At 35.3% G+C, this 14,782-nt stretch overlaps 2 protein-coding genes across 3 annotated transcripts; both read right to left on the minus strand.

Annotated features, from left to right (window-relative positions):
* Window positions 1-2,286: 2,286 nt before the first annotated feature.
* Window positions 2,287-9,700, minus strand: rnf141 (ring finger protein 141). 2 transcript variants are annotated; one of them, XM_055174749.2, is made up of 6 exons: window positions 9,561-9,700; window positions 5,394-5,588; window positions 5,204-5,312; window positions 3,571-3,746; window positions 3,388-3,495; window positions 2,287-3,303 (listed from the first exon to the last, which is right to left on the minus strand). In XM_055174749.2, the coding sequence occupies exons 2-6, from the start codon at window positions 5,525-5,527 to the stop codon at window positions 3,153-3,155; spliced, it is 678 nt and encodes a 225-aa protein (XP_055030724.2). In that variant the 5' UTR covers window positions 5,528-5,588; window positions 9,561-9,700; the 3' UTR covers window positions 2,287-3,152. The 2 variants fall into 2 exon arrangements, with proteins under 2 accessions (XP_055030724.2, XP_073709756.1); XM_073853655.1 differs by having other exon boundaries at window positions 9,569-9,660.
* Window positions 9,701-9,831: 131 nt separating this feature from the next.
* Window positions 9,832-13,740, minus strand: lyve1b (lymphatic vessel endothelial hyaluronic receptor 1b). The gene is made up of 6 exons (XM_073853654.1): window positions 12,485-13,740; window positions 12,232-12,397; window positions 11,330-11,469; window positions 10,704-11,099; window positions 10,533-10,617; window positions 9,832-10,449 (listed from the first exon to the last, which is right to left on the minus strand). The coding sequence occupies exons 1-6, from the start codon at window positions 12,585-12,587 to the stop codon at window positions 10,263-10,265; spliced, it is 1,077 nt and encodes a 358-aa protein (XP_073709755.1). The 5' UTR covers window positions 12,588-13,740; the 3' UTR covers window positions 9,832-10,262.
* Window positions 13,741-14,782: the final 1,042 nt, after the last annotated feature.

Consider the following 14,782-nt stretch of genomic DNA (forward strand, 5'->3'; position numbering starts at 1 on the left):
CGATGTCATTTTTAAAGAAAGACCTTTTGCTTGATCACTATGTGATTATAAATGAATTGTCAATTGTTCACATATAGAAATTTTGCACAACACTGCAGCCTGGTGGAAATACACTGCAAAAAATTCCCTTCTTAGTATTTTTGCTTTGTTTTTAGTACAAATATCAAAAAAATCTTCAATCAAGATGCATTGTCTTGATGAACAAAATGACTTAGAAAATAAATAAATGTTTTTAGACAAAAAATATCAAATTTAAGTTAATTTGTGCTTAAAACAAGCAAATAAATCCACCAATGGGGTAAGCAATTTTTTCTAGAATTTTTCAGAAAAAAGTTTTTTTTTACCCCATAGGCAGATTTTTTGCTTGTTTTATGCACAAATTCACTGCGCCGGACACCTAAGTTTACTTCAATATTTTCCATGTAAATTGTATGCCTATCACAACAAACAATATATTTTTGGAAAGGTCTAAGCCTCTAGAATAAATATTTCAACAGTGTTTTATAAAATAAATTCTGTAGGAAGAGTAATTGATACAATTATGAAGAGAGTGTGCCTCAAAACATTTATATCCTGCGAAATGTCACTGTCCCGCCAGCGGGACGCCATAGGTTTACTTCAGTGTTTTGCATGTGAATTCTTATCCAATCATGACAAACAATATATTGTTTGAAAGCTCTCATGCTGCGTTCAACTTCACACCAGCCGCGGTAGAGGCGTCAAGCGCAAGTGATTTCAATGTTAAGTCAATGTGAAGACGCATTGAAAACGAGTTAAAAAAATGTTAACTTTTAACTTTGCGTCCCATGACGCAAATTTCCGCGTAAATGTCTCGATGACAAGAATTTCACACGCTAATGAAGCGAGTAAACTCAAACTGATCAAGCAGCAAACTAATCGCGGTACACGCGAATTTGACACCTCAAACGCGGCCGGTGTGAACCCACGTTTACCCGCTCACTTCCTGTAATCACGTCAATACTAGAGCAAGCTCCTTGGATTGGTTAACGCGGCGCGCCCCTCCGCCAAAGTTCACATTTTTCAACTTGCGCGTTTGCAACGTTCAATTCGCGGCCATTTGCATAAGTGTGTTGGCGGAATCGCGTCTACCGTGCATAGGTGTGTAGGCGGAATCAAATCTATCGTGCCGCGTTAAGCGGCTCATTCGCGCCACGAGACCTCCAGACGCACGTCAACGCGTCTTCACATTGACTTACCATTGAAATCACTCGCGCTTGACGCCTCTACCGCGGCTGGTGTGAACGCAGCATAAGTGTGTAGTTTTCACATTTCATCACCATTTTGGGAGAATTATGATGTAGTGAGAGTCAGTTTCTAAAATGTCAAGGGCCACAGGTAGGCCAAATTAGTTTTTACATATAACACTAAACCTCTACTCTAAACCTAAAAAATCATGACAAACTATATATCACTGGAAAGCTCTCAGAATGTAGTTTTCATATTTCAAGGTCATCTGATGATAGAAATAATATAGTGACAGTTTTTGTTACATGACCCCCCCATAGGAATCCATATTATTATATATTCATAAAACTATATCCTATTATAAATCTTCAAAAATGTTGATAAACTATATATTGTTGGAAAGCTCTAGAACGTAGTTTTCATATTTCAAAACCTTTTAGCAGTAATAATTATGCAGTGACAGTAATTTATTAATTTGTGACAAGAGTGTGCAGCAAATCGTTGACACCTAGTGGCCGTTGTTGGTAAAACTACTAATAGTGTGACACAAACCTCATTTTTTGTGACGTTAACTTGAAATTTTGATCAGAACTACTTAAGATTTATGGCTTCATGTTTGGATTATGAATTTTTTGAAATATTTACATTTTTATAATTTTATTTATAAAATTAATATGTTATGGAATTATTTTTATTTATTAAAATAAATGTTAACTGCTATAACAATTTATTTATTTAATATTTTCACCTCTTGACACTTCTGTGACCCCCAAAATGTCTTTAAAACAAGACCAAGATTACGCTTCTAGACCAAAAAATGCCAGTGTTATATTCATTTGAAGGTGTATAATCACATTTTCACCCCTCCACTCAAAGGGTATTTGCGCCATTAAGGGGTTAAAATTTATATTTTTGAGTTATATTATGTTATTTTGCTTATTAAGAAAATTCATTTTGATTCAAGAATTTTTAGACACTTGCACTTTAAACAAGACAAAACCACCAAGCAAAAAAGTCATTTCTGCAGTGTAGATACAAGTTTCAAACATGAAGTGTTACAAGTTAACAAATAAAAATATATTTAATGTACTTTATTATCAGATTTATATAGACAAAAACAAACTCAAGAGCATTGAGCATCTCAAACAGCTCTTCTTCAAACAACACTATAACAGAAACCGGTTTCTTTACCGCTGATAAAACTTTATATTCAGTCACCCAATCTCTATTAATCTGTGAGAATGTTACACAAATTATACTTAAGTTTAAAATTTGTTTAGTTCATCTTGATAAATTGCATTACACGTTAATAAACTCTAATACAACTTTTATATAAATTTAGATCAATATATACACATTTTTATGATACAATTACATTTCCTAAACTCTCAAATGCAATACAGGTATGAGATAAACAGCTTAATTTTTAAACTAAGGAATTTAGATCCATATGAAACGATTGCAGTTACACAAAAGTTAAGAGCTCATGTCCAACCAATCACTGAATAATTATGAATGCAAACATGCTGTACAGTATTGTGACCAAATCATGTCCAAGTGAATTTTGGAGTTAATATCATTAAACTGTTACACGTGCTCATACTGCTTCAGGAAATACAAGGCCTTAATGAAACAGACACTATTAGGTGCAATACTTCACAAATGACATAAAACCGCAAGATTAACGAGAATGAAAGGCAATTAAGTTCTAAAGCTACATGTTGTCTAGCATTTATCTTCATAAGTTCACAGTATGCAAACCGATTAGATGACAAATTATATTGCATTAACCTAAAAAATCTTTTAAATTAAAAAAATATTCAGCAGTTATTGCATTCAGTGAATGACACTATAAAGTGCAATACATACTTAGACTCATAGTCACCCTGTGAAATTACTATTTACAGTGGGTCACGTAGTCGTCAGTGGGAAGCAACAGTCGGATTTTAAGGTCTGTGCGGGTGACCGGCTTCATCTGCAAGATTGAGAATGTATCCAGCTATATCTTCCTCTGTGGGAGCGTCCGACATGACCCAAGACTCATTGGCGGCAGTCACCTGAATACGACAGACGGGGCAATTTCTGCTTTGACCGCTCCTATGTAAAGCAAAGGAAGAAATCGTAAACACATCTCTCAAAGTGTAACCTCAATTAAATTAAATTAAATCATCAGATTCTTACCACTTGTCAATACACTTCTGACAGAAGCTGTGTGCACAAGGCAGAATGAGGTCTGCCTTCCCATCCATACAGATACAGCATTCCTCTTCATCGGTTAACTGTTTTACCCTATTACAGAACACAGCATGTGAAATTATGAATCATTCACTGTGCATGGTAATTTAACTAAAGCTGCCGCATTACCTGCCCATCCACATGCTGGCCTGGCAGTTATCTTCTGATGACAGCTGTTCAGAAGATCCCTCTGCGGCCACAGCCAAGGATTCAGCTGCCTGACTGGTGATGTCTTTGTAGAGCTGGAGAAACTGGTAGAGGTTCATAATGCGTGAGGCCTCCACCATTCCATCCTCTTTGTTAATCTACAAGTACACAGAAATAGCAGTAATGGTCATCAATCACACCCTGGACAAATATAAATCTGTTTGGTATAGTTAACACAAAGGTATTAAGGGGCAATTGAGTTTTTACAAAGTGAAATGCAGTACAAATGTGATGTGTATGGTTCTACGCACAAAATGTTGTTTAGATCATGTAGGATGATTTTATGCAGAAAACAGTAAATCACAAAATATTACTTTAACTGGGTTTTTACAGGGAGGGTCACGTATTACACATGCCACAATTTAAAAAAATGTATGTATTTAAAGGCGGGGTGCATGATCTCTCAAAGCCAATGTTGACATTTGAAATCACCTAAACAAACACGCCCCTACACCAATAGAATCTGGACCTTCTTTTGATAGACCCACCCCACACGCAACCCAGGTCACTTACTGCTGATTGGCTACAAGTGTGTTTTGGAAGTCAACCCGACTTCAAAAATTTTGAAAAATTTTCAAAAATCACGCACTCCCGCCTTTAAAGGATTAGTCAATTTTCTTGAAAAAAAGAGAATCCAGAGAATTTACTCACCACCATGTCATCCAAAATGTTGATGTCTTTCTTTGTTCAGTCGAGAAGAAATAATGTTTTTTGAGGAAAACATTGCAGGATTTTTCTCATTTTAATGGACTTTATTAGACACCAACAATTAACACTTAACTCAACACGTAACAGTTTTTTTCAACGGAGTTTTAAAGGACTCTAAACGATCTCAAACGAGCCATAAGGGTCTTATCTAGCAAATCGATTTTCATTTTTGACAAGAAAAATAAAAAATATGCACTTTTAAACCACAACTTCTCGTCTATCTCTGATCCTGTGACGTGCCAGGGCGAACTCATGCAATACGTCATCACGTCAAGAGGTCACGGATGATGTATGCGAAACTACGCCCCAGTGTTTACAAGTGTGGAGAAAGAGGACCATTCCGACGTTGTTGTATATCAAATGATACTAATTAATGTCTTTGTGTCAGTTTATTGTTTTAAATAGTCAGCAAATGTGTGTTTCATATATGTCACGTCACTACGCAATTACGTGAGGTCGCACTGGCGCACCACAGGACTGGAGATAGATGAGAAGTTGTGGTTTAAAAGTGCATATTTTTTATGTTTCTTGTCAAAAAGGACAATTGTTTCGCTAGATGAGACCCTTATGCCTCGCTTGGGATCGTTTATAGTCCTTTAAAACTCCGTTAAAAAAACTATTAAGTGTTGAGTTAAGTGTTGGGGTCCATTAAAGTCCATTAAAATTAGAAAAATCCTGGAACGTTTTACTTTAAAAAAAAGCTTCTCGACTGAACAAAGAAAGACACCAACATTCTGGATGACATGGTGGTGAGCAAACCATCTGGACTTTTAAGAAAATGGACTTATCCTTTAACACTGAATACATTCCACATGCACACATTTTCCAGTCTAATCAATAATCTCACCTTGGTGCACACTATTCTCACAGCAACCTTCCATAAAGCTGTTGCATCAGATCCAGGCTGTACTTCAAACAGAAGATGTTTCTTTTGGCCAGGAGATAGTTTTGCAGTTCTGCAAAAAAAAAAAAAATTTGATCATATTTACATCCCATGACTGTTTCCCTGTAATGATTTAGCCAAACAACTTCCTTACACGTCATTGAGTTCTGCCACACGACCCAAGAATTCGTCATAAGTAAGGTAGCCGCTGTCTCTCATTAGCCCAACATGTTTGATCAGTTTCTCAGGCAGTCTGCTCACTGCCTGGCCAGAAAACTGCTGGCCCATCTCAGGTCCACACGGAGGACTACTCGATTCCAACTCTAGACCTCATTCACTGCTGAAGATCCTTTAGAAAGACAGAGGGATAGTGCCCCATTTTTAGCACATCCATCCATCAAAAACTAATCCAAATGGTTATTAAATGTCTTTTAAAGTGAAGCTTTTAAATTGGGGCACTATGGGGCGGTTTCCCGGAACAGGGTTTAGATTAATCCAGGACTAGGCCATTTAAGCAGTTTTTACAAACACATACCTTACAAAAAACAATACTGGTGTACATATTGAGGCAAAACATTGGCAGTGATATATGTTATGATACGTCAGTGCAAGTTGTTTATAAAATAAGGCATCTCAAACATGCATTTTAGTCTGGGACTAGGATAAAAAAATAGTTTACTCACCACCATGTCACCCAAAATGTTGATGTCTTTCTTTGTTCAGTCGAGAAGAAATTATGTTTTTAGAGGAAAACATTCCATGATTTTTCTCATTTTAATGGACTTTAATGGACCCCAACACGTAACACTTAAAATTGCAGTTTCAGCGGAGCCCCAAAGGAATCAAAGGATCCCAAACGAGGCACAAGGGTCCCATCCAGCAAAAAGACTATCATTCTTGACAAGAAAAATATGCACCTTTAAATCACACCTTCTCGTCAATCTCCGGTCATGTGCGCGCCAGCGCGACCTCGCACAATACGTCATCACGTCAAAGGGTCACATATGACGTATCGAAACTACGCTCCAGTGTTTACAAGTGTGGAGAAAGAGGACCGTTCTGACGTTGTTGTATGTGGAATGATACTATTTAATGTCTTTGTGTCAGTTTATTGTTTAAAATGATCCGCAAATGTGCAATTCATATATGTAACACGTGACCTTTTCACGTCATCATTACACAATTATGTGAGGTCACGCTGGCGCGTCACAGGACCGGAGATAGACGAGAAGTTGTGGTTTAAAAGTGCATATTTTTACTTTTCTTGTCAAAAATGACAATCATTTCGCTAGATAAGACCCTTATGCCTCGTTTGGGATCATTTAGAGTCCTTTGAAACTTTGCTGAAACTGCAATTCTAAACTGCATTAAAACGCGCTGGTGTCCATTTAGGTCCATTAAAACGAGAAAAGTCCTGGAATGTTTTCCTCAAAAAACATACTTTCTTCTGGAACAAAGAAAGACATCAACATTTTGAATGATATGGTGGTGAGTAAATTATTCAGTTTTTTTTTTTAAATTGACTAATCCTTTAAGAGCCTCACACAGACTATTTGGTGTTTTAGAATAAAAACAGTGAACAATATTATTTAAAGATGCAATGTAGGGCTTTTAGAAGGATCTCTTGACAGAATTGCAATATAATATACATAACTATATTATCAGTGGTGAATAAAGACCTTACATAATAAACTGTATTGTTTTTATTACCTTAGAATTATCTGTTTTTATCTACATACACACAGCAGGTCCCCTTACATGCTGCCATGGCCCTAAACGGAAAAAATGTCCTATAGATCGCATTTGGCACAACGTTGTCTCAAATGATGAAGTTTCTGTCTCATGGCAGCTACTGTAGCTTCAATATGCGTTTCGATCGGGTGTGCCTCATACACTTGAAAAGTGAAGCCGCTGGCTCTTTGATTGCCCCCTGGTGGCTGGCTGCAGTACAAGTCATAAACCGCACCCTCTCAATGCAAGCAAAAAAATTTACAATTCCAATAAAATTTTCCTAAAGATTGTTTTGGTCCTTTAAGGTATTTGTTATCACGCTGATATGTTTAATTGTCATTTTTGTGATAAGTTTAATTTTAGACAGTAATTTGATGCTATATAAACGGAACGTGTCGTTATGATTGGAGTGGTTGAATTGGGCATGTGAGCGATTGGGCGGAAGTTTGATACTGCAGCTCCGCCTCTGGCTCCATAGACAATTCCTTCTGTGCATGCCCTGCAGCGCCCATGGTCAGACATTTTTTTTGCTTCAACTCATTACAATGGAAGGAAGTGAAGGAACGTCGTCAATCTTTTTTTTACAGTCTATGGTTTCGATAAGGAGAGGGGAGCTGGGAACAGAGCCTTTGGTCACTAAAAGGTCAACACTAGAGGTCACTAAAAGTTTTACATTGCACCTTTAAAAAAAATGGTAGCACCTTCACAGCACAGGAAAGCACCACCGTTTTTTAATATGTTATTGTGTTCTTACCTCAACTTAAGATGAATGAATAAATACCTATCTCTTTCAAGGCGTACACTTAATCTTTGTACAGCATGTTGTGTTAGCATTTAGCCTAGCCCCATTCATTCCTTAGGATCCAAACAGAGATGAATTTAGAAGCCACCAAAACACTTCCATGTTTTCCCTATTTAAAGACACGAGTAGTTACACGAGTAAGTATGGTGGCACAAAATAAAACGTGGTGATTTTTTAAATGGATAAAAAATTAGAAGTATATTGTATGGAGAAAGAACACTTAGTTTGCAGCACTTCGACCTTGACGCGCAGTAACATCATCACTCCTGACTGCTACCTCTCTTGCTTAAACTTCCGTCAATATTACCACGCCCAAGGTCAAAGTGCTGCAAACTAAATGCTCTTCCATCATAAAATACAGTTCTAATTTTTTTATACGTTTTATTTTGTGCCACCATACTTACTCGTGTAACTACTCATGTAACAGTCTTAAAATAGGGAAACATGGAAGTGTTTGGTGGCTTCTAAATTCATCCCTGTTTGGATCCTAAGGAATGAATGGGGCTATGCTAAATGCTAACACATTCATGACGCGCTGTACAAAGATTAAGTGCACGCATTGAATAAAGATAGGGATGTATTAATTCGTCTAAGTTGAATTAAGAATATAGTAAAATATAAAAAAGGTGGTGTTTTCCTTTAAATAAACACTACACCTCATAAAGTTATACAACTCGTAAACCTCAAACACTGAGAATGCAAAATAGAGCTGCACAATATTGGAAAAAAATTTGATGCAATAATGCTTTAAGTTTGTACAGTCAATTAAAATTATAATATCTTAAAAAACACGAATAGTGTGTGTATGTATATATATAATATTCTTTCCACGAAAAGAAAGCATCACTTTGCTGTCTAGCCTGTTCCTCTGTTATCTGCATCAATCTAAAACTTTAACTGAGCATTATATATATATATATATATATATATATATATATATATATATATATATATATATATATATATATATATATATATATATATATATATATATATATATATATATATATATATATATATATTTTTTTTTTTTTTTTAAGTATTAATTCATTAAGTTATTGCAAAGCATGTGTGATATTTTGACAAATTTGGTATCTCTTGCAGTCCTACTGGAAAATTATGTTTTCAGCTAGCTAGACATTTACAAAAGTGAAACAATAATTAATGTGACCACAGGCCTGAAGTGGTAGAGAAGCATATTAAGACCAAACAAACAAGAAATAAAGCTACTTTAAAATAGAGTGAATTCAAGTACATTACATTAGGACACTATTTGACATTGAGATGATTGTCAGAAATCACCCTACAGTAATGTTTACTATTCGGTAGGTTATTCAAAACATCTAAAATGTGCATATCGTTTAAACATATGGATGAAGTTCTCTGGTGGTTATTGTAATTAATAGTAGCTACTAGTTTAAGCTAACCATTCTTTCATTGAAATAATCACTGAAATAATATCATAAATGTTCCTTTATACTTTCGAACTGAACAGGTGTTTATTTGACTGCATTGGTCTGTTCGCTCCATTGCGATTTATTAAACATACCAACTAGACAAAAAAGATGCACAGATATAATCTAAACACACTTTGTTTCAAAAAGAAAACCATATTTTATACAGAGAAAATCTCTAAACATCGAACGAACAACAATCTTCATACTGCTAGCTTGGATAGCAAAACGTAATGTCTTAACGCAAATAAATACAAGAGAGCTCGATATTTGCACAACAGCTCCGCATAATGTACATGGAATCAATAAAAGACAAATATATAGATATACATACCTGCTGACATTTGTTTGATCCAGACAAATTTCGAGATGAAAAGAACAGGATAACAAGTAACACTGACGCGCTGTGGTGACGTCATGCGTACGCTTAAAGGGAAAGCCATAAATTGAACTTTGATAGTGGCCTACAGAGTGAGTTAACTCACGCTCATCTTTATTGATTTTTATTTCCTTATTTTTCACTTTTTTACATAGATGTGTTATAAATACTCGTTTTAATGACTTATATGGCAAAACAGCCAAAAATGTTCAATGATAAAATGTTAAAAAGTGTACTATGATGAAAGATAGACAATACAATGAGTATTTACACCATTTTAAAAGGGTTATTTAAAACCAAATTAAATGAATAGCAAAATAACAAAATAAACCATATATAACTCATGTACAGCTCCCTCACAGTTCTTAAAAAAATAACCATGGTTTTATTGTGGTAAAAGTGTAGTAACCATTTGGTGTATTATAAGCAAAACCATGGTTTTACTACACTAACCATAGTTAAACTATGGTTTTTGAGAACCATGGTTGTCAAAACCATGGTTATTTTGTAGTTACCATGGTTTTACTACAGTTACCATGTTTTTTTTGTTTTAACTGTAGTAAAACCATGGTTATTTTGTAGTTACCATAGTTTTACTATAGTAACCATGTTTTTTTGTTTTAACTGTAGTAAAACCATAGTTAATTTTCGTAAAGGTTATGGTGAATCGTCTAAGTCTGGATCTTCTTCCATCTGAAGGATAATGTTGTCACAGTTCCTGTTGTTGTTGTCTTTCCTCGTCTGTTCTTGCGTGCAATGTCTGTTCCTAATGTGTCTCCACATTTCAGTTTCAGTAATGTGTTTTGGCCCCATTCTGGTCCAGGATGGAAATTGTTGTCCTCTTTTACTAAAGAGAAACACAGCACAAACACCAGTCACTGAAGTTTACGCTACTACATCTTACAACTACCTTTGCTTATAGAAAACTTAATTTTGAGATACCAAGCTGCACCCGAAGCTGCTAATAACAGTAGTAGCACAACAGAAACGATAGCAACTGTTTTGGGAACTGCTAAAATATAAAAACAATGAAAGAGTTTGATAAACCGATCAATGAGTGAAGTTGTAAAGAGGTAATTTACTGTTTTAAATCCTAACCTCTACTGGAAGGTATGTTAGGTCTACCAGTCTGAGACAGATCATGTCGGCCTGTTGGAGTTGAAGTATGCTGATAAACAGTATTAGTAGATGAATGAAAGGAAGATGAGGGGTGTGAGGTCGAGAATTTGGTCAAGGTTCTGGGAGTCGAGTGAACCTGGGTGCTTGTTGTTGCCTGGGAAGTTTCATTAATGCTGGAAAGAATAATTGTTGAGGAAGTGTTGAATGGAGAGGAAAAGGATGGTGGGGATGAGTAGGGAGGAAGAGATGTGACAGGAGAAGAGCTAGTATGAATGGTTAACGGATCAACTGATGTGGTAGAAGAATGGTGGGTTGGTGAGGTTCTGCCCCCTTCTGTTGTAGGTTCAAGCATTCTTGATGTTGTTGTTTCAGGACCTGAGGTATATTGTGAAAGGTTTATTTTAATCTAATAAAGCATGGACAAAGTACTTTGATATACATTTTTTTAACTTATAGCTTTCAGAATTTGTTAACATAATGTATTAGTCCAAAAATGTAATATTTTCTATCAATTGCATACATTTCAGTTTTCATTATGTAATTTCACATACACTTAATCTATATTTCCTAAGAACATATAATAAAAATACTATAAATATAGATACCTGATGGCTTAAAACAATAAACATCAAACAATTTGCTGATGTCAGCTCTCCATACAGTAACGCCCAGATTGTTACTACCACAGCTTTGGTGTCTCTCTGTTCGAGGAATAACTGCAATTTGCTCTTCAACCCAGCCAAACCTGCAAAAAAAGATAGTATAATCTTGGATAAGAGAAAGACAAATGCATTTTACAAAGATTTTATGTAATTTTATATAATATAATTTAAAACGACCACATTAAAAATATGTTATTCAAATTTTAAATCAACAACAAAATGTTACAGGATTTAAACATTATGAAAGCAAAGAAACATAAATATTTAATACTTAATAGGAACAACTTTAATTATTTAATGTTAACCTTTAAACTTAAAATGTTATGCTGTAAAGGTTGATGATTAATGATGCAGTCAATGCTATAGCTAACATGCTAACAATGAATAATACATTTAAGCATTTATTACTTCTGGTTCATATTAATTTCAGAATTAACTAATAAATATTTAAAATCAAAAGTTGTAAATTTTAACATTAGTTGACAGTGAACATTTGCACATTGATTAAATTAACATTAACAATTGCATTGGTTGAAATAAATAAATGTGACAAACACTCATAATTAATTTATGTTATGCGTTTAGCAAACTTAACAAATACAACTTCATCATTGTGTAAAATTGCTAGGTTTTCAGCCCAACGCTGGGTTAAAAATGACAAACCCAGCCCATTGGGTTAAATTAACCAACAATAGGTTAAAGCAACCAAGCGTATGTTAACTTTGGGTCATCCTTTTTTGAACCAAAGCTAAATTGAAGATATCCCCAAAAACGTTTAGAGTGCATTTTTAAATGTCCTATATGGCAACAGCTATATTAGAGTAAAATATGTTTTATTCCTTTACCTGCATGTCTGTAAGCCATGTTGGTTTGCTGTCTCAACTTCAGCCTTTGTAGCGATTCTCATTTTAATAGCATTGCATGCATCTTTGGCCATTGTGGCATTAAAACTGTACTTCTTATCCTTGGTTAGGACGAGCAAAACTCCAGAAATACCATCACCTGTGGGAACTTAAAAACAACAAACAAAATTTACACACAACATTACACAAAAATGCAAAGATTCACAATTAAAGATTTAAAAAGACAAAACTGTACCTTCGATTTGATTTACATCTAAACAGAGCGTGCAATTAAATAATAAGAACAGTAGACTCGAGGATAACCAAACTCTAGCCATCACTGTACTAACATTAAACATCACAAAAACTGTACAGATGTCTGAACACACTTAATATGGCTGATGGTGCAGAAAAGATCGCGGTTTTGAACTCACTCCACCTTCTTACAAAAAGGTGACCTGTGGAAATAGGAAACAGGAGGCTGAGGATGATCTGGGTAAAGACCTTAACAGAGAGGACAATTACAGCTGCAGAGGGCAACCAAAAACATTCACTTCCTGTGCCTGTACACCCAGTCATGTCAGTTAGCAGTTCAATATATCATACATATAGACAATCAGAAAACTATCCAACATCCAGGCAGCTATATGAGACCCTCCTTAACATTTATGCATTCGGCTGACACTTTTATTCAAAGCAACCTACAGTGCATTCAAGCTATACATTCAGTGTTCCCTGGGAATCTAATCCATGAACTTTGTGATGCTTACACACACTGCTCTACCAATTGAGCTCCATAAGGTGTTGTGTGGTGTTAAATCTTTTTACTAATAAGGACGAATAATTGTTTTATTAGCCCATTGTGTAGCTTCAGTGACGTAAACAGAAGACATCTGAGCAAGGCTTGCATCTTCCTGAAGGCCGTATGTTCCTGTGTTGTGTGACATTCTGAAGGCTAAATACACCGAGAGGCTCAATAGTACGTCACTTTCAAAGCAAACAATCAATTGGCATTCGATTGAAAAATCTCTGGACAGTGAGATAGATGTGGAGTTATCTCATAGAAATTGCCTTGCGATGCTTCCCTGAATGAACCCGCAGGGATGATGAGTAAAATTGCAGGAAGTTTATCAAAGCTTCCTGTGCCCTGTTTTGCAGATTCACAGATTTGATTGTCTCATTTCTAAATGCCTAACCAAAACAATTCTTGACTATCAAAGCAGCTTTTACTGACAGGAAATAAGCTATGACAAAAGGTTATTTTGTATCATTTTTATTAATAAAATTGGAATGTTAAGACACTAACATTTTAATACAAGCAAAATTACAAACGAGCCAACTGGTGCGGTAGCACCTTAACAATTTTGTGCTGCTTTGCTCTGCATGCTTAAATAATACATCTACAGTAGAAGGGCTTGAGTTTCCTTAATTGCTCTGTGAAGTAAAGTGAATCAGTTTTAATACCAGTAGATCCTTTACAAGTGTGCACTGTGCACAAAATGGTCCACAGTTGCCTTTTAAAGAAGGTTTCAGCAGTAACAACATAAACAAGCGGCTTTCGTGGTCATCACGTAACTTCTGGTAAACTCTGCTAAGAATAAATAAACAAAGTACTTTAAATGTAGTTTATTTATATATCAAGCAAAATAAACAACACGTAGATTACCTAGGAAACCAAAACATTTGTTATTTTCAACAAGGTTTTTTTAAGAGTTCAGTTTAGCAACTAGTCAGACCATTAAAAAACAAAAAAATCGGAAAGTAAAGTTCGGACCAGACGTGTATTGCGTCACCACACGTACATGCGATGAAACTGTCTATGGACGGTTTCAGCAGTAACAACATAATTACGCGGCTTTCGTGGTCATCACGTAACTTCTGGTAAATTCTGCTAAGAATAAATAACAACAAAGTACTTTAAACGTAGTTTATTTATATATCAAGCAAAATAAACAACACGTAGATACCTAGGAAACCAAAACATTTGTTATTTTCAACAAGGTTTTTTCAAGAGTTCAGTTTAGCAACTAGTCAGACAATTAAAAAACTCAAAAATCGGAAAGTAAAGTTCGGACAAGACGTGTATCGCGTCACCGCACGTACATGCGATGAAACTGTCCTTGGACGGTTTCAGCAGTAACAACATAAACACGCGGCTTTTGTGGTCATCACGTAACTTCTGGTAAATTCTGCTAAGAATAAATAACAACAAAGTACTTTAAACGTAGTTTATTTATATATCAAGCAAAATAAACAACACGTAGATACCTAGGAAACCAAAACATTTGTTATTTTCAACAAGGTTTTTTCAAGAGTTCAGTTTAGCAACTAGTCAGACAATTAAAAAACTCAAAAATCGGAAAGTAAAGTTCGGACAAGACGTGTATCGCGTCACCGCACGTACATGCGATGAAACTGTCTATGGACGGTTTCAGCAGTAACAACATAAACACGCGGCTTTTGTGGTCATCACGTAACTTCTGGTAAATTCTGCTAAGAATAAATAACAACAAAGTACTTTAAACGTAGTTTATTTATATATCAAGCAAAATAA

Source organism: Misgurnus anguillicaudatus, chromosome 15 (assembly GCF_027580225.2).
Source record: "Misgurnus anguillicaudatus chromosome 15, ASM2758022v2, whole genome shotgun sequence".
Lineage (NCBI taxonomy): Eukaryota > Metazoa > Chordata > Actinopteri > Cypriniformes > Cobitidae > Misgurnus > Misgurnus anguillicaudatus.